This window comes from Papio anubis, chromosome 8 (genome assembly GCF_008728515.1).
Source record: "Papio anubis isolate 15944 chromosome 8, Panubis1.0, whole genome shotgun sequence".
NCBI lineage: Eukaryota > Metazoa > Chordata > Mammalia > Primates > Cercopithecidae > Papio > Papio anubis.
The window spans coordinates 14,250,520-14,277,091 of record NC_044983.1 but is presented as its reverse complement, the minus strand read 5'-3'; the positions used below and the strand labels follow the sequence as shown (position 1 = coordinate 14,277,091).

At 35.4% G+C, this 26,572-nt stretch overlaps 1 protein-coding gene across 6 annotated transcripts in view; it reads left to right on the top strand.

Moving 5' to 3' along the window:
* Positions 1 to 26,572, top strand: part of MSR1 (macrophage scavenger receptor 1) — an 85,194-nt gene that overhangs the window by 9,239 nt on the left and 49,383 nt on the right. For 5 of the 6 annotated variants that reach the window (XM_009212558.3, XM_009212557.3, XM_003902456.4 and 2 more), the window contains 4 exons: positions 4,556 to 4,662; positions 7,567 to 7,680; positions 13,661 to 14,073; positions 18,233 to 18,419. In XM_009212558.3, coding sequence (XP_009210822.2) covers positions 4,556 to 4,662; positions 7,567 to 7,680; positions 13,661 to 14,073; positions 18,233 to 18,419 — 821 coding nt within the window. Of the gene's footprint in view, positions 1 to 3,852; positions 4,049 to 4,555; positions 4,663 to 7,566; positions 7,681 to 13,660; positions 14,074 to 18,232; positions 18,420 to 26,572 lie in introns of those variants that run through there. The other variant, XM_021942022.2, reaches the window with a different exon arrangement.

Sequence of the window (26,572 nt, the reverse complement as noted above, 5' to 3'; positions counted from 1 at the left end):
AAAGTTGTTTTAAAAAAGTGTATAAAGTATAAACGGTACTGTAAACTAGGGCTAATTTATTATTGAGGAAATAAAATTGTTTATACATTTAGTGTAGCTGAAGTGTGCAATGTTTATAAAGTCTACAGTGTTTCACATTCACTCACCACTCACTCACCCAAAGCACCTTCCAGTCCTGCAAGTTTCATTTATCCTAATTGCCCTGTACAGGTGCACAACTTTGTATCTTTTATACCATATTTTGACTGCATTTCTCTACGTGTAGATATGTTAGAAACACACATACTTCCCATCGTGTTCCAACCTGCCTACAGGATTCAGCACAGTATAACATGCTTTATAGGTGTGTAACCTAGAAGCAATAGGCCAGACCATCTAGGTTTGTGTAAGTGCACTCTATGATGTTCATACAGCAATGAAATTGACTAGCAATGCATTTCTCAGAATGTATCTTTGTCCTTAAGTGACACATGTCTGTACATACCAGGTATACATGAACACAATTTTTGCGAATCCATCTCTTACAAACTGAGTTCAAAGTTAAAAAGCACTAGTACATAGTTCCAATTGCCTTAAACTATAGTGTTTTCTTTCTTCTACTTTTTTGAAATTATATTTTAAGTTCTGGGATACATGTGCAGAATGTGCAGGTTTGTTACATAGGTATACACATGCCATGGTGGTTTGCTGCACCCATCAACCCATCATTTACATTAGGTGTTTCTCTTAATCCTATCCATCCCTTTGCCTCCCACCCGCTGACAGGCCCTAGTGTGTGATGTTCCCCTCCCGGGGTCCATGTTTTCTCATTGTTCAGCTCCTACTTAGGAGTGAGAACATGCGATGTTTTGTTTTCTGTTCCTGTGTTAGTTTGCTGAGGATTATGGTTTCCAGCTTCATGCATGTCCCTGCAAAGGACATGAACTCAGTCATTTTTATGGCTACATAGTATTCCATGGTGTATATGTGCCACATTTTCTTTATCCAGTCTATCATTGATGGGCATTTGGATTGGTTCCAAGAATGGCGATCATTAAAAAGTCAAGAAACAACAGATGCTGGAGAGGATATGGAGAAATAGGAACACTTTTACACTGTCGGTGGGAGTGTAAATTAGTTCAATCATTGTGGGAGACAGTGTGGCGGTTCCTCAAGGATTTAGAACCAGAAATACCATTTGACCCAGCAATCGCATTACTGGGTATATACCCAAAGGATTATAAATCATTCAACTATAGTTTTAAAGTGAATTTTGCTAAGTTTTATTGTCATCTCAGTTTTTTTAAATTATTTGGATTTTTTGTTCATCTGTTTTGCTTGGTGAGTAAAACTGCTATTTAAATCTAATAGGGTAAATTTAAAGGGAGGAAATAGAGAGGAGTGTGAATCTAAATAATCCAGTTTGGCTTCTTACAGTAGTTCATTTTCCCAGATAATTGTTTATTTATTTTGCTTTGCCTCTCCCTGAGAAAGGAGATTTGGGTTCTGTGCCTACCTCCCTTCATTCCCTTCCGCCACAGTGGTCATATCCATTAAAGAACACAGTCCTTGGTCAGATCAACATAGGATTCATGAAAACCAACTCTCAGAAAGGAGGAATATGCAAAGATTGTCATTGCAAACTGCCAAATAAAGAATATCCTTAGTGATGTTTTCAAAATATATTGACAGGAGTTGAGTCATATCCTTACATGTCACTGCCTCTCCCCACAGTGGGATGAACACTTGCATCTGAATGATCGCCTTTCATTTCCTGGGCTGGATTTGAGTTTGCTGTCCTGACGCTGCCGGTGCACTCAGTTAGAACTGTGCTGTGCTAAGTCCATTACTCAGCATTCAAGAAAATAAGAAATGATCAGAAGATATTGGCTTTAGGCTAAATCTATCAAAATCACATGAACTAAACTGTGTCCAACAAAAGAAGTCATATAATGTCTTTTTATGGAAAAGATTCTTAAAATGTGATCCTCGGACCAATTGCATCACCTCTTGAGAATTTGTTGGAATTGTAAATTCTTGAGCCCTCACCCCAAATATCAGAAACTCTGGGGATGAGGCCCATCAGTCTCTTGTTATCAAACCTTTCCAATGTTTCTGATACATGTTAAAGAGACACAGGAACATTTTTGTTGTTGTTGTTAAGCTACTTAGTATGCACATAAAATTTAGATTATGCTGAAAAAGGTACAAGGACATATTTGTATGGCTGCCAATGTAAAATGAGAAAAGGCCTGGAAAGTGAAAGAGAGAGAGAGAAGAGAGAGAGAGAAAGGAAAGAGAGGGGAGAGGGAGAGGGAGAAAGGGAGAGAGACAGAGAGGAAGAGAGAGACCGGGTGCTATGGCCCACACCTGTAATCTCAGCACTTTGGGAGGTTGACTTGAGGTCAGGAGTTCAAGATCAGCCTGGCCAACATGGTAGCAGAGAGCTGAAATTGTACCACTGCACTCCAGCCTGGGCAACAGAGTGAGACTCCATCTCAAAACAAACAAGCAAACAAACAAACAAACAAATAAATAAATACTTTTTTTTGAGACAGAGTTTCTCTCTTCTTACCCAGGCTGGAGTACAATGGCACAATCTCGGCTCACTGGAAGCTCTGCCTCCCGAGTACAAGCGATTTTCTTGCCTCAGCCTCCCGAATAGCTGGGATTACAGGTGCCTGCCACCACACCTGGCTAGTTTTTTTGTATTTTTAGTGGAGATGGGGTTTCACCACATTGGCCAGGCTGGTCTCGAACTCCTGACCTCAGGAGATTCACCCGCTTCAGCCTCCCAAAGTGCTGGGATTACAGGTGTGAGCCGCTGTGCCCGGCCAATAAAGAATTTTTTTAAACAGCCAGGAAATATGTATTTTTTCCAAATATGCAAAACTATTTGTTTTAAGGGAAATTGTTTTTTCAGTGAATAGAGTAATTAAAATAATACTAAGGAAATTCCTTATTTGGCAGTTTGCAATGACAATTTGTGTGTACATCATTTCTGAGAATTAGTTTTCCTGAATCCTTTTTTTTTTTTTTTTTTTTTTTTTAGGTTATATGTGAATAACGTACAAGTCTGTTACATATGTATACATGTGCCATGTTGGTGTGCTGTACCCATTAACTCGTCATTTACATTAGGTATATCTCCTAATGCTATTCTTCCCCACTCCTCCCACCCTATGACAGGCCACAGTGTGTGATGTTCCCTATCCTGTGTCTAAGTGTTCTCATTGTTCAGTTCCCACCTGTGAGTGAGAACATGCAGTGTTTGGTTTTCTGTCCTTGCGATAGTTTGCTCAGAATGATGGTTTCCAGCTTCATCCATGTCCCTACAAAGGACATGAACTCATCCTTTTTTATGGCTGCATAGTATTCCATGGGGTATATGTGCCACATTTTCTTAATCCAGTCTATCACTGATGGACATTTGGATTGGTTCCAAGTCTTTGCTATTGTGAGTAGTTCCACAATAAACATACGTGTGCAAATGTCTTTATAGCAGCATGATTTATAATCCTTTGGGTATATACCCAGTAATGAGATGTTTGGGTCAAATGGTATTTCTAGTTCTAGATCCTTGAGGAGTCGCCACACTGTCTTCCACAATGGTTGAACTAGTTTACAATCCCACCAACAGTGTAAAAGCATTCCTATTTCTCCACATCCTCTCCAGCACCTGTTGCTTCCTGAATTTTTAACGATCTCCATTCTAACTGGAGTGAGATGGTATCTCATTGTGGTTTTGATTTGCATCTCTCTGATGACCAGTGATGATGTGCCCATCTGACAAAGGGCTAATATCCAGAATCTACAAAGAACTTAAACAAATTTACAAGAAAAAAAACAAACAACCCCATCAAAAAGTGGGTGAAGGATATGAACAGACACTTCTCAAAAGAAGACATTTATGCAGCCAACAGATACATGAAAAAATGCTCACCATCACTGGTTTTCCTGAATCCTATGTTGATATGGACAAGGACTATGATCTCTAATGGATTTAAACACTGTGGAGGAAGAGGATGGAGGAAGGCAGGCATAGTGCTCAAATCCTCTCTTTTCTCAGGTAGAGGCAAATTAAAATAATTATCTGGGAAAATTGACTTTTGTGAGAAGTGAAATCAGGTTATTCAGATCCAGACGTTTCTTTTGTTTCCTTCCTTTTACCCTATTAAATTACTGGTTAAATCATTTTACAAGTTATTTTCTGTCACTTGTAAAAAGTTTTTCAGCTAAGAAAGAAGAGCTACCTCTTTTCCCACACTCAATAAACACACCTTTAAAAATAGAGATGCACATTTGCACACAGAAAGATACATGAGAGGGTTCCACATACATCTGTCTTTTTACATGCAAGTTAAAACTTATGGGTAACTTTAATATATTGCTGTATATGACAGATATACAAATTTAACAAAATATGGTTTTTTGCTAAAATTAAATGTTATTTATTATAGATTGTGTCACAGAATGTAGATTCCATTTCAAACTGAAATTTCAGTTTAAAACACTATGCAAAAGAGCCTTAGCCATTTCATGTGGAATTAATATATTTTTCCATTTTGTTTCACAGAAGTATGGAGCAGTGGGATCCCTTTCGTGATCAACAGGAGGACGTTGATAGCTGCTCTGAATCTGTGAAATTTGACGCTCGCTCAATGACAGCTTTGCTTCCTCCTAGTAAGTGGAGGGGGATGGGCTGCCCATGGAGGTCATTCTTAGAATTATTGACAATATATAAAATTATAGTCTTGAGACTTACCTTAAATGTATATGGATGTTAAAATAACACTTATTTGACAAATAGGGGTGTTCTTGAGACAGAATAAAAATAAGCTTAAATAAAAGTAAGGCAGTATTATATGAAATTTAATTAATCTACAACACTGATTGAGCCCTCTGACTTCCCAGCTATAATTAGGTCCTGGAGATAAATATGATCCTAGCACCGTGAACTAATATTTGAAAATCATGGGTAGTAGGTGCCTGTATTTGTTTTCTAGAGTTATTGTAACAAATGGCTGCAAATTGGGAGGCTTAAAACAACAGAAATTTATTCACTCACAGTTCTGAGACCCAGAAGTCTAAAATGCAGGTGTCAGACCATGTGCCTTTTTGAAGACTCTAGGGAAGAATCTTCCTGTGTCTCCTCCCAGCTTCTAGGGGCTCCTGGCAGTCCTTAGTGTTCCTTGCCTTTGTAGCTGTACCACTCTCATCTCTCCCTCCTTCTTCATGTGGTCTTCTCTGCGTAGCCATTTGTTCTTTTCTTACAAAGACGTCAGTCTTTAGATTAGGCTTCACCCTAATCCAGTATCACTTCATTTTAACTTGATTACATCTCCAAAGACCCTATTTCCAAATAAACTCACTTTTTCACAGGTACCTGTGGTTAAAACTTCGACATATCTTTTGCGGGCACACAATTCAACCCCGTATAGCAGTGGTGAAACACGTTTGCACAGGTTATGACAACAGCTCAAAAGTAGCAATACTCAGCTGTATCTCAACAGGATCATTTAAGGTGTCAGGAGGACTTACTTATAATTCTGCTAAACCTAAAAGTATAAATACATATCGCTAAGGGGATGGGTGGAGGCGGAAAAGACAGAGAAGACATTTCAGTGTGAAGAAGCAGCATATACAAAGTTAAAGGCTCATATATGAGTTCTTGCATAGCACACCTGAAATACAGGCCTCAACTCCAGGGTGACAGTGGATCTTGTGTTCTGTGTAAAGGGTGGATGGGAGGATGTGGCACAAGCGAGACACATGCAAGTAAAGATAATAGTGAGGGCTGTTACGCACAGAAATAATGAGTGTTTGAAGAAGGAGGAGAGAGTCATTGGGAGCAGAGAAAAAGCAATCGAAATGTTTGAGAGCTATTTAAAAGGTAGAATTTACATTTGTGATGGTAATTTAGAGATGAAGAAAATGACTCCTACTTTTCAGGCTTAATCAACCTGGCGGGTGGACCATACCTCAACTTGCTTCTATTATGGGTTCTTTTTCTTTTTTCCTTCAATCTTTTCTTTCCTTTCCTTTTCTGTCTTGTCTTTTTTTTGTTTTGTTTTGTTTTTTTGTTTTTTCTTTTTGAGACAGGATCTCACTTTTTCGCCTAGGCTGGAGTGCAGTGGTGTGATAACAGCCTGTTGCAGCCTCAACCTCTCGGGCTCAAGCAATTCTCCCACCTCAGCCTCCTAAGTAGCTTGGATTACAGGGACATGCTACCACGACTGGCTACTTTTTATATTTCTTGTAGAGACAGGGTTTCTCCACATGGCCCAGGCTGGTCTCAAACTCCTAGGCTCAAGCCATCCTCCCGCCTCGGCCTCCCAAACTGCTGGGATTACAGGCTTGAACCACTGCATCCAGCTCTTTTCTTTTCTTTACTTTTTAAAAACTTTCTTGGCTGGGCACAGTGGCTCAGGCCTGTAATCCCAACACTTTGGGAGGCCTAGGTGGGCAGATCACCAGATCTGGAGATCCAGACCATCCTGGTTAACACAGTGAAACCCTGACTCCACTAAAACTACAAAAACTTAGCCGGGCGAGGTGGCGGATGCCTGTAGGTCCAGCTACTCCGGAGGCTGAGGCAGGAGAATGGCGTGAACCCGGGAGGCAGAGCTTGCAGTGAGCCGAGACCACACCACTGCCCTCCAGCCTGGGCGACAGAGCGAGACTATGTCTCAAAAAAAAAAAAAAGTTCTCTTCTTTTCTTTTCAATACCTTAACCTTGTTTGTTGCAACCTGAAAGTAAAATTTACTTTTTTTCTTAATTGATCAATGAAAGCAATGACCATAGAAAATAAATTTTTAATGACCATTGTATTCACCTAATCAGAGAAAGGACTTCCTCATCTACCATTTCCCCTCTATATTGATTTGTTTCTACTACAATTAATATCCCATTATATAAATCACAGTGCCATATAAGTGCATATGAATAAAAGGTTGCTGTTATTAATATGTTCTGAAATATAGAGAAGGTGGGCTTCATTGATCCATTCTAAAGATTAGTCAAAATGTGAATCACTTGGTTTATTTCATTTTTCTTAAATATTGTTTACATTGTATTCAAATCATAAGAGGTATCCAAATACAAAACTACTGAGAAGGAATTGGACAATAAAATTATTTTAACATTGTAGTCATTGAAAATAAATATTTCCCTTATCTGATTTTAAAATATTAAAAATTACATAGTTACTTTAGAAAATTTTATTGTCATCCAGAATATCTTCCCATGTGAACACTGAATAAAATTTATATTTGTATACGTAAGTGTCAATATTCAAATTTACCAACTGATTCCAAAAAATCAGACAAGCACAACTTGTAGAGCATGGTAACTTTCTTGTGGATATTTAGTGAGTGGATAAGTCAATCAAGGGTCTATAATAATACCTGGATTGGCTTTTCCTGTGACTGTCCCTTTGCTTTCTACTGCATAAATGTGGACCGTTTTTTCTTGTTTTTTATTCCAATAGGCTTGGTAGTAACAATGTAATTGGAGATTAAAACAATTTTAATTATGGAAGAAGATAACACTTTCTAACAGTAGGCTGGGCTTTTTTGTTTTATTAGATCCTAAAAACAGCCCTCCCCTTCAAGAGAAACTGAAGTCCTTCAAAGCTGCACTGATTGCCCTTTACCTCCTTGTGTTTGCAGTTCTCATCCCTCTCATTGGAATAGTGGCAGGTAACGTAATCCAGAGTTCTGAAATTTAGTAACTCATCCCGTGAATTATTCATTGCCACAGCGAAAAAGAAGCATTCAGTCTTTTATATATGGTACATTCATAAAGAAAACACTATATTACAAAGAGTCCTTCAAATTTATTAAATTAAAAAACAGATTCTGCAAAGTTAAGTAGAAAGAATAGTTTTTAAATTAGAAAAAACAAAATAGAATGAAAATAAGTGCAAGATAAAAATACAGATTTGTAAAAGTAAAATGAAAAGGACTAAACTCTTTCAAAAATATATTATCCTCTAGAGTCCTCTCTTTCTAATGTGGGTGACAAATTTCCAAAGTATTTGTTTTACCAATGTGAAGAAATAACGTGATCATTTACATTAACAATGGCTGTAATATAAGAAACAAACCTGTTGTCCAGGAGAAGCTCTTCTATTCTTAGTACTGAGAGTAGAAAAAATATTTCTGTCAGTTTTTAAAGAGAGGAGACCTTGTAGAATAATGGCATACAACTTAGTGAAAACCAGTTTATATGACCATACTTTTCACAGGGATATTATTTAAAATATCTCTAAAAATAACCTGATAGCATCCTCTCAAAGAAAAAATATAGAACGTGTTACTTGGGCTCAAAATGATGTTCTTGAGGTACATATTTCTTTGGAGAGGCTGACTTGAACTAGAGTTAGATTTGACTGTTTCTACAAGGGTAGATAGCTTGTATACACCTTAAGCACATATGTAAATATTATTCCCCTTGTAGCATTTTGGATGGATTTGGTGTATTTTGATCGGCATTTGAATTTATATGCCTTATAGCTCTCCTCTTCTCTATATGACTGATAAAATGTCTGCCCATATGCTCTAATAAGAGATATGCGGGGAATAAGATACATTTTTATGTGCATACTAAGCAGCTTAACAACAACAACAAAAAAGTTTCTAAAGACCAGGCCAAACTTCCTCTGCTACAGGGCAGTCTAAGGAAGTATTCCAAGAGAGAGCAAAAATTTCACTAAGAAAGAAATGATAAAAACAATAATATACCCTTACAATTAACCTCTGTATAGATACTGTAATTATTCTCATTATCTACATAAGAAAATTCAGACAGCTCAGTATTGGAGCTGGAGTTCCCATCCAAGACTTCTGAACCCTAACCTCTGGTCTATTGTCTCCCAGTTTAATTAAGTTTTTATAAAACAATATGGTTGGCCAACAAAAAACAAAAAAGTCACCTCAAGAAAATATTTCCCACAGGTAACAATTAACTTCTTTTTGACCGTTAAAAATCCAACCATAACAACCAAACCAACCAACCAAACTATTGTTGTCTGAGTAAAAGGGCATGTTAATGTGTGGCATTAAACAGTCAATTTCCTCATAATCAAGGTTATCTGTATGTTTGTTTATGTCTATGCTTATCTGTAATTTGAAATGCTTAACTAAAGGATGCTTCATTGTTGGGATTATTGCCTATAAGCCAATTAGAATTTGAGTACATTTCATCACTTTTATGCAAATCACTGCCTGCAGAGCCAAGACCAGGGACTGCAGCTTCTGATAGGCTCATGCAGAATGCAGACAGGAGTCTGAAAATAATTCAAGGTTCTAACCAAGTTCAAAGTCCCTGAGCTATTAGAAAATACTACCAAGTCAACAGATTTGTTCTGGAGTTTACAACGATTGAACTAGTCTGTTTACTAAAACTACAATAGGTACCTACTAAAATTGACTAGATGCTAAGAATGTTCAAATTTTATAAGTTCACATCAGTACCGGATTCACCAGAATTTGGAAAAGGCTTCACTATGTTTATTATGTATTAATAAGAAATAACTGACAATCCACTTACAACTTTAATTAAGTTGTAGATCAGTACATTTTTCTAAAAGAAACGGAAAAGCAATATATATCTCTACTGGCATAAAAAATTACAAATGTAGACAAAATAGATCGCTAAAATGATAGAAGTTTGGCAACTATGAATTGATGGGTGAAATAGAATATTATATATAAAACTCTAAATATGAAGTGAATTATATATTGAGGGTTATTTTCTTAATTATAAGGTTTATTCCATTTACAACCTTTCCTTAAAGAAGCTGCTGAAACACTATCAGTGTGACAACATAATACTGTGTCAGAACAATAAGGAAAAATCAAGAATTTAGGTTTATATATGTATAAATTGTTACTGAAATACTAAAAATTCTTTAGCTGAAAACAATATCCATTGGGGGTAGGAAAAGATAATTCCAATATGAAAGAGTAGTTATGATCTATAGAATCAAATATAACCCTGTCCTTAGGTTTTTGCACAGACCATAAAATTCTGTCTCCTTTCATATGTGAAACAGAAAAGTCACAAAATGCCATCTCTCCAATAAAAATAAGTGAACTTTTGAAATATAAACCCTGGCATTCTTTACCTAGATATACGACAAAAAGTTAACATTTTAATGAAAAATTAGTTTTCACTCAGGGTTTGATGAAACAGGCAATTTGTGTTTTTAGATCTGTTAATAAAATGTAGCATTTACTGTCAACTCATGTTTAACTTGTTGTCAAATTTAAAATAGTTGGTCATGTGACCTTAGTCAAATTGGGGCTTCTCTTTCCATATTGTGAAAAATATTAGCTTTACTGATAAATCCTATTTCCAATGAAAGTAAAACTATATGGCTGAGTAATAAGGGCAATGTGCATAGTAAAATAAAGCATAGAGATAACTGTGTTCATGGTAACATCCAACTCCAGAAAAATATTTTTATCACAACAATGCTAATTCCCCATAGTCAATCAATATTGGGCATATAGGTACTTGAATCACACATCTTGAATCGAAATATTAATAATAGCAAAAATCTGAAACTTATCAAATGCTTATTACATGCCAGGAAGTCGTCTAAGTATTTTACATATAGTTCATTTAATTATTTGGACACTGACTGTTAGTACCCCATTTACACAGATGGTGAAATAGAGGCAATGACAGATTAAGTAACTTGTCCAATGCCATAGTTTATAAAGTGCAGAGCCAGAATTGCTAATCTAGGCAGTTCTGTTCTAGAATCTAAATTCTTAACTGCTACTTCAAAAGAAATAATAATCAAAAAAGGACAATGCTAGAGGAAAATTTTGAAGTAATTTTGAAAAAAGTGTTTATTTGGGCTTCTGATTGTTACAGTCAAATTCCATTCCTGATTGTTCTTTTATTCCCAGAGTTACTCAAGCAGTGCTTTCCGTATAGTATATAATAATTAAATCATAGAATTAACGAATGCATGGACGAGGCTGTCAGCCCAAAACTTGCTCCCCACAATGAATTTAGTAAATGTGATGAAATACAGTTAAGAAATACACTTTTATTTCCAAGCTATTGATACGTTAAGAAATACAGAATAACATACTCAATACAAATTCTATTGTAGATCACATCAAAATATTGTCACACACATTTTGTTATTTCAGATAAGCTAATATTAAATTAATAAAACCAGGAAAAATATGGTATCATATATTTTTTGAAATTAGAATTTAATTACATATTTAGGATGACACTCTTAATCTAATAATAGCTACAGTAGTAATGCTCATCAAACAGCTTCTTCTTTTTTTTTTTTTTTTTTTTTTTGAGACGGAGTCTAGCTCTGTCAGCCAGGCTGGAGTGCAGTGGCAGGATCTCGGCTCACTGCAACCTCCACCTCCCAGGCTCAAGCAATTCTCCTGCCTCAGATCTAGAGTAGATGGGATTATAGGTGTGTGCCACCACGCCCAGCTAATTTTTACATTCTTAGTAGAGACAGGATTTCACCATGTTCACCAGGCTAGTCTCGAACTCCTGACCTCAGGTGATCCAACCACAGCCTCTTTAAGCAAAGGTAGTAAATACGGTGGATATAACTGATAGATAGTATCTCTCATTTAGAAGGCACTGTAGAGGAATAGATATGCCTGTTTCATTTGTGCTCAGCACCATTGTTGAGGTAATTGTTACTTTTACAAATTGAGAAAACCAAAGCAAGGAGAGGGATAAGTAACTTGTTCGGAGTAGCCTAGTTGGTAACGGAGTAGTGTAGGAAGATTCTAGAATCAGGGAACTAGATTCTGTGTAAACACCAAGCTCTCATTTATGGAACAAAACCCTTGAGTTAGGGGTAGAACTAAATGTTTTTCTTGTGTTGTTTAATTCTCAAAAATCTATAAAAATTGTACTGTCATCATATCACTTTTATTAAGAAAATTGATAGACTCAGGTGGAGCTGCATATATTTTTTAGCAATATGAAATTATTCTTTTTATTGTTCCATAATTGTCAAATGTGGAAAATCTTATACATCCAATCTAATATGGATATGAGTAACATACATGTCAGTAAAAGGTATAAACAGATACATATATAGAAATACAGGAAAACAGAAAACCTCAATCATCACTGAATAGTGGTAAGATTGTGTTTAACATTTTCCTCATTGTCTATAATTAAGAATTTGTTTTGTTTTGAGATGGAATCTCGCTCTGTTGCCCAGGCTGGAGTACAGTGGCATGATCTCAGCTCACTGCAACCTCTGCCTCCCAGGTTCATACGATTCTCCTGCCTCAGCCTCCTGAGTACATGGGACTGCAGGTGCCCGCCACCACGCCCAGCTAATTTTTGTATTTTTAATAGAGACAGGGTTTCATCATGTTGGCCAGGATGGTCTTGATCTCCTGACCTCGTGATCCACCAGCTTCAGTCTCCCAAAGTGCTGGGATTATAGGCATAAGCCAATGCACGCCGCCTATTTTTGTATAAAAAGTTAATGTTTATGCCTTTTATTTTTTGAAACTATAAAACATATTGCTTTAGATTATTTCAGAATGATAATTAGCTTGTTTAGAGAACACATGCCCATTTGGGGATATCTATCAGCAACTCGCTATGTTCCTAAAATACTGTTTTGGAATGCAATTTTTTTAATTTGGTAAATAATTAATCACAAGATTGTTCATCAAAACATTGACTATATTACTGAAAACAGAGGCAAACTAAATGCAGCTGTTTTCTAAAATAAATCTGGCAGATCCATGCATATAATACAATGGAGTTTCTTAAACTATTTTTGTAGAACAGTATTAAATATTAATAATAGGAAAAAGTACTTATGATAGAGCATTACATTAAAAAGTGGTGTCCAGATTATTTTAAAATGTCACATTTTAAGATTAATAATATGATAAGGTTTGAGATATATACACCAAAATCCTAGAGTTTAAGCTAGGATGAGAGATTCATGGTAAATTGTTTTTTCATATTATCTATATTTTCTAAATTTTCTGCTGTGAATATATATTTTATAATAGTTAAAAAGGAGTGTTTTGAGAATAGTACCTTTATAAAGAGAAAAAAAAGTATTTGCCCAACTTCCTGCTCTACCAACTGTGAACTAGGTCTGTGTTAACTGAAAATGACACTTTTCTGGCAGCTCAAGTGAAAGAATGAAGATAAACCAACAATTTATCCATACTGTTCATGATACCAGTATTTTACCACATGTTGCTTTTGTCATCCTCATGATCATCATTATCATTGTTAACTTATTCAACATGCTTACTTCAGAAACTGGATTAAGCATTAGTTCACTTTATTCTAACAACAGTTCTGTAGATACATTGCCTTTCATAATCTATAGAATTGTTTTGAATTGGCAAAACCAAAATCAGTGGCCAAGAAGATTCGTATAAGCAGCAATTCAGAAAGCATGATATAATCCTGGAATCATCTTAACATAAAATGGGAAAGGGAGAATGTGTGCTTCTCAGCAATATACTTAGTGTAGTTCACACATTGTAGATGAAAAGTGAATACTTGATTTAGCCTAGCATTCAAAATGTTGGAATGGAATGGAATAAAACGAACGGAAGGGAATGATATGGGATGGGATAGTGTGTGCATTTAAGGATCAGACCATGACTGGTTTATTTTTACTTAAATATACAGCTCAGCTTCTGAAGTGGGAAACGAAAAATTGCTCCGTTGGCTCTACTAATGCAGACGATATAACTCAAAGTCTCACAGGAAAAGGAAATGATAGTGAAGCGGAAACGAGATTTCAAGAAGTCTTTATGGAACACATGAGCAACATGGAGAAGAGAATCCAGCACATTTCAGACATGGAAGCCAATCTCATAGATGCAGAGCATTTCCAAAACTTCAGCATGGCAACTGATCAAAGATTTAATGACATTCTTCTCCAGCTAAGTACCTTGTTTTCCTCAGTCCAGGGACATGGGAATACAATAGATGAAATCTCCAAGTCCTTAATAAGTTTGAATACCACACTGCTTGATTTGCAGCTCAACATAGAAAAGCTGAATGGCAAAATCCAAGAGAACACCTTCAAACAACAAGAGGTAAGAGTTTGTGACGGCAAGGTCACGTGCTGGCACTGAATCTATCCAAGTCTCTTCTCCTTAGGCGGTACAGGAAAGCAAAAGTTGCAAACCCTGTTTCATTATCCTGTTTACCCTGATTTCTGTGGTGAACTTATCAAAAGATTTTAAATGAATGTTAAGGGATTTAAAATGGATTAGCTGTCTCCAAACTCTTAGAAAAAGGGAGAAATTTTCCCATTGACTATAGACTCCCTTTACATATTTTATAAATACTGTTAAAATGTCTTTTTAGACTGCCTAAACCGATCATAATTTTTAGAGTATCTTAGCAGATCTTGGGACGTGAACACTCTGTATGTGTGAATTTTGCAACAGACCCATTTGATGTGCTTAGATTTTTTTGACTTGTAAGTTTCACTCAGAACTTTTGAACTTGTACATGGTCCTCAACTTAAGGTGTCAGAAGACAATGGTATTACAGTTTGTGTATGGGGAGTCTGTTGGTGAACCTCATCCCAATGCCTTGATATTCCGTTTCTATTCCATGTCACTTCTAAAATCTATCAGTGTTTCCTACATTGTTAATAAGTAAGTATATCAAAGAGTATTGGGATATTAAAGTCTTGGGCTATCAAAAGATTAGAGAAAGTGTACAAAGAAGAAACTGTCCATAGTTTTGATGATACAAAAAAGAGAGGAAGCTAAAATGTTAGTTATCGGAATAGACATTGATTAAGTTGGGGGGAAAGAAGAGTGGAGAAGAAATACTATTGATGTAAAAATAGGGTCAGAAGAGCACTGAGATGAGGTAAGGAGAGAGGGAAGCTGGATGAGATGGAAAAAGAAGGATACATTCGATTCTGGCAGTGCATTAAATCCTGGAGGACCATGGAGTGCTTTTGTTTGTTTCTTTGTTTTTGAGATGGAATCTCACTCTGTTGCCCAGGCTGGAGTGCAACGGCATGATCTTGGCTCACTGCAACCTCTGCCTCCCAGGTTCAAGTGATTCTCGTGCCTCAACATCCCATGTAGCTGGGATCAAAGGCACGTGCCACCACATCTGGCTAATTTTTGTATTTTTAGTAGAGATGGGGTTTGTACCATGTTGGTCAGGCTGGTCTCAAACTCCTAGCCTCAGGTGATCTACCCATCTTGGCTTCCCAAAGTGCTGGGATTACAGGCATGAGCCACAGTGTCTGGCTGACTGTGGTATGCTTTTGAACCCACATATGTGAGAAATTGAAAGCAAATTGGAAACCATTTGGAAGTTGGTAGAAATTTTGAACCTGTTTGAAGTGATAGTTAATGGAAACAATCAAAATCTGGTAATCAGTGAGCTGTTCAAGTTTGCGTAGACACGTTTTGGAGGGAATTCCAGCATTAGAAAAGGAAATACAAGGGAATGGTGAAACTTTGAAAGCTATATACATCTTTAGAAACAGTAGTCACTCACAGAGACTTAGGAACTAGGTCAGTGCCAGTGTGTGTGTGTGTGTGTGTGTGTGTGTGTGTACTCCTGTGTACACTGAAAAACAATGTTGGGACTCTCATCCCCATTGCTTGAATAATTTTATTGATCTTTGAATGTTTAGCTCAATGTAGGAATAAATTAAATGAATGCCTGAATTTGTAAATGTCATTTGAGGAAATGGCTTATAAGTGACACCAGCATAACACTTATTAAGGACACACCAAACATTAATTTGAAAGAAAAAGGAAGAACATTGGCAGCAAATGAAAAACAGGGGTGGCATCTATCATCTCCATCGATAGAGGTCAAAAGGACTGTATGACTACAAAATTAAATGCCTGTTTCTAGGAGGGTGACTGGTGGTAGCGTGTGGAGGGAGTGCATGGATGCTGTATAGGATTTTTTGAAATTAAACACACTTTTCCTCCTCCCAGGGAAAATAATTTCCAGTGAAATTTGACAAATGTAAGCACCATATGCAGTTTTCAAAGAAGGGAATAAGAAGGTAGCCTCACCGGCTGGCCGCAGTGCTTCACACCTGTAATTTCAGCAGTTTAGGAGGCTAAGGTGGGCAGACCACGAGGTCAGGAGTTTGAGGCCAGTCTGGCCAACATAGTGAAACCCCATCTCTACAAAAAAAAAAAAAAAAAAAATTAACCCAGTGTGGTGGTGTGCACCTGTAATCCCAGCTACTTGGGAGAACCACTTGAACCCAGGAGTCGGAGGTTGCAGTGAGCCGAGATCATGCCATTGCACTACAGCCTGGGTGACAGTGCGAGACTCCATCTCAAAAAGATAAAAATAAAAAGTAGCCTCAGCTTTTCGGTATGATGAAAAAGCTGAGTGATTCCTGGTTTCTAGGAAGCAAAATCACTTTCTAGTCCCTTAACACTTTATGCTGAACGTCTAGAACTACCTGACATACTTGCAGCAATTTTTAGCCACCTAAATTAAGTCAAGCGTATTTATCATGGTGGTGTGCTCTACAAACATCCATGCTCACCATTTCACCTTTATTGTGATGATGGTATGTACAGAAAATGTCAAATGGTCAGGGAAGGAGGAGGTGCAGGACAGAGAAATTCTAATCTAGAATAAGGTTTCGTTTGGAAGAAGGCACAGTTAGAGCAGTGAAAGCTGATAAGCCTCTCTGCTTACGTATAGTGTCATTGAAGAGGCAAATCTAGATGCACATTCATTTATTTTCAAAGGTCTTACTTCCTGACCATCTTGATCCTCTCACCTCAGCTTGTCTAGTCCAGTCCAGCTCAGGAGAGTGTAATTTTCTCTTTACATCTGGATTAAAGAAAAATATACCACGGGCTTATTTCCATGTGCAAATGGGAAATGAGTATTTATCAACTTTAGAACATAGGAGTAATTAATACAATGATAAAGCATACAATGAAGACAGAAAATGGGATACAAGTAGAACAGAGAGACAAAAATTATTACCAGAATAGATGAGAAGATTTGGTTCGTCAAAAAGAGAAAGCCCAACACCAAAAGAGAAAACCAAGCAAAGGGTCTAAAAGAAAAATTAATTAATGTTAATTGTCAGAAATTGAATGACTGGATGCTTTAACCTCATTATAATTTGAAAAACAAGTTAAATAATAATGATTTACTATGTACCTACTCTTATTATGCAAATGTAAATATATTAATGGTACCCAGTATTTAGCTGCAAAAAGTGGGCACTGACACGCAGTAAGAGGAAGAAAAATGGTCGCATATATTTAGAGAGAAGTACAGCAATGGTTGAACAAAAATACTGTTTAATGTTTAGTCCCTTTGGTCAAATCCGCTTCCAGGAAGATGTTCTATAGAAGCACTTACATCAATATATAAATACATTTAAAATGACGTTCATGGCAGCATTGTTTAAAGTTGTAGAAAAGTGCACAGCTCAAAACACTATGAATAGGAATCCTAAATAAATTTTGAGAAATAGATTCAATTCCACTAAATTACTGAAAATGTCAGTCTCTAAAGTATTTTAATAGATAAATATCCTTAATATATTATTGAGTAAAATATAAAAGCGTATTCCAGGATATAGGAAGATCCTCTCTCTTTTTCACACTCTAAGTCTATGAATGCATATGTATAAATAAACACAAAATATATATATATCTGAAGACACAAAATACTAATGCCTCAAATACAGAGGCAATGCAAATTGAAGGGAAAGCACTGTTAATATGCGAGTTTGGGGTTTTATTGGGTATGAAAATCTATTGTCAATGTTCATCACCACTGAGGCTTATGACATTAAACTTTGCTTATTACTATAAAACAATTTCCCATATAAATCTATCAAATTTATGGAATTTGAATATGTTGCCACTCTAAGTACAGTATGAAGATGTTTTACTTCAGATAAATTAAAACCTTATGATGTTTATTTAATTTTGTTAGCATTTTGACATCTCTATATATGGGAATAGAAACATATCATAGATATATTAAATTGATTTTTTGAAAGAGGTTGTGATTATAAACATTCAGCCATTCAGTCAAAAGAGGAAATGTTTCACAATAAAAGAATTACTACTTTCAAAACAGTTTTCTAATCTCCATATTTTTATTCCATAAAATTCCTGTCATATGTTTTTAAAAACCTGAACTCCGAGGGTTTCTTGAACTTTCATATTTGATAATTATGTATGTAAAAGGTTGTGAATGCCTACTTGTGTCTTACAGGAAATCAGTAAATTAGAGGAGCGTGTTTACAATGTATCAGCAGAAATTATGGCTATGAAAGAAGAACAAGTGCATTTGGAACAGGAAATAAAAGGAGAAGTGAAAGTACTGAATAACATCACCAACGATCTCAGACTGAAAGACTGGGAACATTCTCAGACCTTGAGAAATATCACTTTAATTCAAGGTAAAACATCTTGTCATTTCTCCAGAAAATGACATATATTAAAATATACTGATACATGCAGAGATTTGATATTTGAAATCCTGTGGTTTGAAATAAATAGTTTTTGAGCATATATTTACTGCAGATACCCAGAGGAAAGAATATTAAAATCAGATCAAGACAGGGTACAATAACCAGTAGCCGAGTGTCATTTAAATAGAAAGGGATAAGCCAAATATATCTTAAGGTCTAATGATTTGCTCATTGTTAAAAACTACCTCATAAGTACTGAATACAAGTTTTCTGTAATTACAAGTTTCTTCACATGTTTACAAACCAAGCTTGTTAATATTGTTTTTTCAAAACTTTCAGTCTTTTTTACTTCTTACCTGACTGTATTATTAATTAAAAGGATCCTTTGAACTCTCCAAAATAATGATGGATTTGTCCATTTCTTCTGCAGCACCCTTTAGTGAAAAACGGTGAACTAAATCTTGCCTATATATGCATATAGAATATATAAGAATTTTTCTCTCTACCAATATTACCAAAGAGATATATATATATATATATATATATGCACTTTCAGTTTTGGCTTTACATTTTAGATATTTTAGTTTTAGCTTTACATTATAGATTTTTTTCTATATTTTGATTTCAACAATTTGCAGGTATTTTTCTATATTTTCACTGCAACCTTTTGCCTTTTGTTATCCTTTATTTTAGGTTTGTCTCTTGTAATGAACACTTACCTTTTCTTTTTAAAAAATATATAATCTGACCATCTCTTTTGACTGTATTTATTTCCACTGTCTTATTTTGTGCTCTGGTTTTCTCCAGTTTATTTTATGTTTCTTTTGCTTTCCTTTATTGCCACTTTTGGCCATGAAGATTTTTCTCTTGGTGAATTTTTCTCTCTACCAAAGTTACCAAAAAGGTTTTAGAAACTTTGTAGTATATTTGTAATTTTTATTGATTGTTGACCTTAACATTTATCTTGAAGTCTATAGTTGATCAGTATCTTAACGTTCATCCTAAAATACACAAGGAACTGAAACTGCTTTGATTATCCTCTTCCCTAGTTTCCTGCTAATATTTTTGTATAGCTCATTCTACATTAGTTTTTTAATCGAGAACTTAGTCAATATTATTTTTCTTTTTTTATACAGACAATATTGTGGAGCCCTAATTAGGGAAAAGTAGTCAGGCTGGTAGGACCAGGGAAAGCAAAAAGAGAAAGAAGAGAAGCTATAAATCTGCCTTTCTTCATGGTCCAGAACATGTAGGTCCTTCCTGCATGAAACTTATCACCAGATACCTGCAAGTTAATCCACTGTAACCTCGGCTTATCAGTACTGCACAAGCTCTCTTCAGCATATGGTATAAACACTATTCTATAAAATCTTCAGCAAACCTTTGTTTCCTGGCAATCAGTTTCTCTTCTGCTGGCCTGCTCATTGCCTCCTTGCAACGTATTTTCCTGCTTTTGCTAATAAATCTGTCTTTCTTTATCTATAACCATCTTGGTTAATTATTTAACTCTGCACCACTGGCTCAGATAGTCATCACTCACCCACAACAAATATTTATTTAAATTTGCCCATGAATTTACCAATTGTTCTCCCTTCTACATGCACCTCAGTCATTTCTTCTGGGATTATTTTGCTTCTGCATGAAGTATATCTTTTGGAAGTTCATTTAGTGAAAGTAAATTGGTAATGAAACCTTCTGATTTCATTTTCTCTATTTTGTTTTGATCTTTGAAATTGTTGTACTACATACACACTTCTTAGGTTGACAGTTATTTTGATTACTTCCATCAGTGTGCTGAAAATATTGGTCCCCTGGCTTCAAGCTTTTCTTATGGTTCTTAAAATGACTGCCACCAATCGGTTTGTCATTCTTTATGTCTTTCATATCTGCAGTTTTACTTATCTGTGTTTTTGTATTGATAATTTATCCATTTAACATTTGTTGTACTTCTTATATTAGTAGATTTATGTCTATCAGTTTGTGAATATAACCAGCTTCATTCACTTTGACTGTTGCTTCTTCACAATTCTTTCTCTCCTTTCCTCTGTAACTCACATAAAATTCATATTGGATGTTCTCATTCCAGCTTCCATGTCTGTTAAGCTCTATTTCATGATTTTAATATTTTGTCTCATTTTATATCATTAGCAACTAGAAAGATAGAACTAAGAACTTCATGTGATTTCATTTCAAATACATTAGTTTGAGAAAATTAAGAAGCCTAATAATCAAGTGGTGACAATGAAAAAATAAAATAAAAACAAGTCCCAGAAAACGATATATAGTTTTTACTTCTAATGCTTATAGTTAGTAAAATTAAATAATGTAAATTTACAGACACATAAATATGTAATAGAATGGTTGTTTTAAAATTTAAGAAAATGATAAACACAAAATTCAGGGTAATGTTTATCTGTGAAAAGGAAATAGATGAATGAGAAGGGGGAACATCTAGGTAGATACCGATTTCTTGGATTGTGATGTTGCAAGGATATTCTCATTATTGTTGTATTTTATAGCTTGCTTATACAGAATACATATCACATATAGTATTTATCATAGTGAAACAGATGATAAAGAAAAATTTGAATTAATCAGATTTTTCTCTAACAATTACATACCTCCACTTTGGATTTCAAATAAATGTCCAAAGCTTTACAAATTCAAAACGAAATCCTCGCTTCTTAACTAGCCACCCCCATCCGCCTCCCCAAATCTGTTGCATTTTCAGTCTTTTTGATGGTTTTGTCATTTTCCAACTACCTGCTCACTCCATGATCTTGGAAGCTGTCTTTGACTTCCCTGCTCTCATTCTCTATGTAATCCATTTGTAAATCCTACTAATTCTTGTTTCATACAATATCTCAAATCAAACTTCTTCTTATTCTCTATTACTACTCTCATTCAAGCAACCATATCCCAGTCTGGAATCCATTTCTCAGTTGCTTTCCCCTGCCTCTGCTCTTAGTCCATTCTAAATAGAGCAAACAAACAAACAACAATGCTATTTAAGAAAACCCACACAAATTACTAGATGTGTGTGGTTGTGTGGTTTCTCTCTTTACACTAGATGTGTCTTTTCTCTCTCGTGCTTAAATCCTCCAATATCTTCTCATTAGTCTTGGGATGAAATTTAAACTTCTACTTGGTCTTTCACCTGTCTACTTCTCTGCCCTAATTTTCTAAATCTTCCCTCTGTCATCCTTCAGCCTTGCTTGGAAATGTGGAAGAATTAAGTGCCATGAACAAGTAAAAGTTAATAAAGAGAAAGTGTTTCATTTCATGCTGTCCATAATGAACATTAGACATTTTCTCTTTCTCTTGAAATGTTCTTCTCTACATCCCTACTCCTTCTTGGCTCCACTTGAAGTTACCTCCTCTACCTTCCACCATTCTCACTCTAACCTCCCCCATCTCTCTCTACCATGATTTCCTTTAATCTCCCCATAGTGTTTACCACTATATGAAATTATGTCATCTGTACATTTGCTTACTTGTTTAGCTTGTATCTTCTCCAGTAGAATGTGAGCTCTGTGAGGTTAAGTCTTCTCCTTCTTGTCTACCTCTGCATTCCCAATGCCTGTCAGAGTGCCTGGAAAATAGTGGGAGAGCAATTATATATGTGTTGAGTGAATAAGTGAAACTCACACTTTCTTCTTAGCAAGTTACACTCTGTTATAGCAGTGTCATTCTTCCTGGTTTGCAAGCTATCAAGTTTAATTATTTTATATCTCCCAAGACCACTATTAGTTCTCACCATTCTGTATTCTCTATTCCCTTGTCATTTCTTTATATCCTCATATAAATTATTCTTATCACTTCTTTGCCAGAGTTGCAGTTGTTTCCTGCCCAGACTGTAATACTTTTTGCACCCTTGTAGGATACAGCCTTCCTAATGCAAGTCTTAGATTGCATGAAGACTCTCTGTTGCCCCCTCATTAGACATACTATTTTGCCTGTAGTACTCAAGATCTTCTTCAGTGTGTCTCTTAACTAATCTTGAATGTTTCATTCCCTTCCTTGTCTTTTTTGTATATCAAATATTTCAACTAATTTGACTGTGATTCTAATGCACCCAGTACTTTGTGCATGCTGCCTCATGTATTTTCCTTTATTTGAAATATTGTCTCTTCGATTTGTATTCGAAAATATCTTATTTATCATTCAAAGTCCATTTAAGATGCTTCCTCTCACATGAAACCTTTGCGGGTTCTACCAATAGTAAGACCCAGCTGACATTTATTTCTGTCTTAATACAGAACATTAAGTATTCTCTCACAAGAGAATTCTTAATGTGATAGTTAAGTTTAAAAGTATCTCATATTCTCTTCCAGAACAGTGTTAACTCTTCCTGGACACAAGTTACTTCAATTAGAAACTATTCTTTATATCTCTTATAGCACCTAGCCGTAAAATATATATTAATTAAATTATAACTTAAGAAGCATATTTTAGAAATTAATGAGTGCTTTATCCTTTATCATGTGTTGATTGTAGGATGAGTGTAATTACTTTGTGTTCTCTCTTCCCTTGTATTAATAATCACTAAATAATTATACAGTTAATAGAGACAAAGATTTTTAATACATTTCTCAAGTAGTTATAATAATTAGACTCTTAGAGCACTACATACAATTTCATTGTGGAAATGGTGAAGTAGAGTTTGGTGGAGAGTTGGGGATAACATGATTTAAAGAAGCAAAGATGAACTCTAGAGAAAGTTATTTAAGAGAAATGAAATATAATATGGCTCTGTGGTGAGAATAGCTAACATTTTGTTTACTTGGAAAGATTTTAGATATATTGGCTTCCTAGGATATAAGAGCACCAAAAAAGAAATATTGAAATTTATAGTAGAGAAAATGAAAAAGCAACTGAGGACATTTGAATTTGGAGTTTTGTACAATTAATTACTGAGATTTTAACAGCTGGACTGTAGGCTCATGCCTGTAATCCCAGCAGTTAGGGAGGCTGAGACAGTGTAATCCCAGCACTTTGGGAGACTGAGACAAGAGGGCCATTTGAGCCCAGGAGTTCAAGACCAGCCTAAGCAAAGTAGCAAGACCCCATCTCTGAAAACAACAACAACAACAGCAACAACAACAAAAACCGAACACTTAACAAAAGGAAAAAACCTGAATTGTGAGTTTATCTAACCACTGTGTAAAGAAAAAACTCAGCTCAGGAATAATGGAAGAAAAGATACAGAAAACGAAGTCAATTAAATTTAGAACATGGTAGCATAGGATGTCAGGAAAGAAATGAAATGTTCTAGTTCTGATTTTACCCGACTAGCTTTAAGACCCTGAGCAAGTCACTCTCTGACCCTCTATAAATATGTTTAGTTAAACAATATTTAAAGTGTCTTCCAGATTAAACATATCTAAAACAATGAGAATGAAAACTAGAAAAAAAAGATGCAGGTTTAGGCAGCAATAGACTAGAAGATGTGGCGGATTTTTATGATGATCTGAATATGAGACAAGATTGAAAACAAAGTAGAAAATTAATGCTTGTAATGAATAAAAACTAGAGAAGCATAGCTCTGGAAACTTAGTCAGATATTATTAGTGCTATGTTTTCTGAAGATTTTAAATGATATGATATGCCTGGGTTTGCTTTTCTAGTAAATTGGGTAATTTTGATCTATGATATTGATGATTATCACAGTATTCATATTATATATCAGTATTTTTTTGTGCTTATATAGAAATCTTAATTTTCCTTTTTAAGAAATGATCATGGAGGAAGCTAAATAGTAGATTTTGTGCATGTGCTTTATAAAGGTAATTCTTTATGGCAGATTGTTATGATAGTATTTATGAATTATTCCTATAACTATAATTGAAAATATTAAAGATGAAAAATAATGTAAATTCTATGGCTTATTGAACTCGAGTAAATCATATATTTTGGCCAATATTAACCCAGTTTTTTTGACATATATCAGCAAGGGAGCTGACAGGTAGCATTTTGTCCATTTATTGATGCCACGAGGCAGTTATTATGTCGATATGGGACAAAATTTTGAAAAGACTGAATGGAAACTGCGAACAAAGAAGGTGACTACAAGAGACTCTGAGTCTTTATTCTTTTTTCCATAATATGGCAGAATAGATTACTGCATTTCCTTAATTTGATGGAGACATTGTAAAACAGATTCTTATCAAAAAGAAGAAGAAAGCCAACACTGAGGGAAATAGAGATGAAATAGACAAAACGCATTCAGACCAGATAAAGAAGCTCTAGCAATAGTCCAGCCGTGTGACGGTGAAGACGTGAGCTACAATGGGAATGGAGAGGAGGTTAGTTTTGGAAGGTGGCAAGGTAGTGGATATTGTTCTGAAAAGTTCTGCATCAGAAACTAAGAGTAAAGTGGTATATAATTTGTTATTTTATTCCCCCAATGTATCTAAAAGACACCTAAAACATTTATTGAGATCCTTCCAACATTTTGTTAGAAACAGTAAGCTATAACAACATACAAAAATGAAACATAACAAGTAAGATTAATGTTACGTGAAGAATAGAATAACAATAAAAATGTACATTCAACACACCTAGTTAGAACTCTAACAAAAAGCTTTACCTGTTTTTCTTATTCTAGAATTCGAATACTGGGTATCAGTATTTTTATATAAAATTACAGAGAGGGATCTTTAACTCCAAATTTTGTAAAATAACAGATGTATTTGCTGTGATTGAACTAATACTCCAAAATTAAAGCTGTATGCAGTTCTCATAATTACATGTAGCATAATTGAAAGGATAATTAGTAATTAGGAGAGTTCCTTCTATCTCTTACCTACCAAAGAAATGGTGAGAAGTCCATCTCAGAGGCTAAGAGGCTAGATCTATTCTCTGTGTCCGTTGTTTCTTTTTGTTTCATGTTCTAGTTTTTCCTGGAATATCTGAGTCTTGCTTTGGATCCTTAGTTACTAAACTGAAATCTTTGCTTGTGCACTTTTTTCCAAACACCATCGTTGAATACTATCACTGTGCTTCCCTTCACTTAGTTCAACAAAATTCAGGTTGCAAATTGAATGTCTGTCCTGCTTGCCCCCCTCCCCTCTGATTCATCACTATGTAGTGATGAATGGATGCAGCTGTGTTCATGGTTATGCAGGTTAAACCCCTTTTCTTGGGAAGTACTACATTCTTCTGCAGAGAATAGGGAGCACATACAAATTCCCTTAGATATAGAAACCTGGCATTTCTTGTGCAGCACTAAATATATGTCTCACAACAATTAAGCTATACCTTAGATTATAATACCCTGGTTAATTTCTAAAAGCCCGGTAATATGTTGTTTGCATGACGATTATGTGGAGAAAAAAACACATACACACTTAGGAAAGAAGTGTTAAAGATCTTTAGTTAAAATAATACAACTACGAATTATACTTTTCCTCATGGCTTTTCTAGGCTTTTATGTTTCCTATAAGTAGAGTTGCTTTTATTATAAAAATACAATTAAATGTGTGTCCAATGCTGCATATGAAGAGAAAGGGGCATTCTATTGAGAAGAGTAATGATGTCTTGAGCCTCTAAAACCCAAATTGTACCTTGAAAATGGGACATACCAGAGGAATAGACAGAAGTAGAGTCAATGATGTCAAAATAAGCAACAAAAAAATGGACAAAATATACTTATTCATGAGATAATCTTTATTTATTTATGTGGCCCTCTCTTAGTTTTCTTCAGGTATTATACCTCCCAGCTGATTAAAATTTGTAAACAAGTGCATTCTAAGCAGGGATGCTGTATACAATTGTATGTTTTCCTTGGACCATGTATGTGACCAGACAGTAACAAATGAAAATGTTTCCTTTAAAATATCACTATTTCCCTATTCTGTGGTGAATCTGTGGAATAATGTTTCTGTTTCTTTCTTTTGGTGTTGAAAAAGAAACTAAGTGTTCTTCTTTAAATAAAGAAGAGAATATTTGTCCTCTGTACTCCATATGGAACATGGTATGTAGGTAGGATTACCTCTGAGTTCTAAAGACAAGCTAGGTATAATCATTTTAAAGACGTGATGACCAGGTATCTATTTTGCTGGACACAGAAAATACAAATGACTAAATCGGTGTTGTTTAATCACAGCTCAGGAGAGCCACCTGACAAAAATGATGAGAGC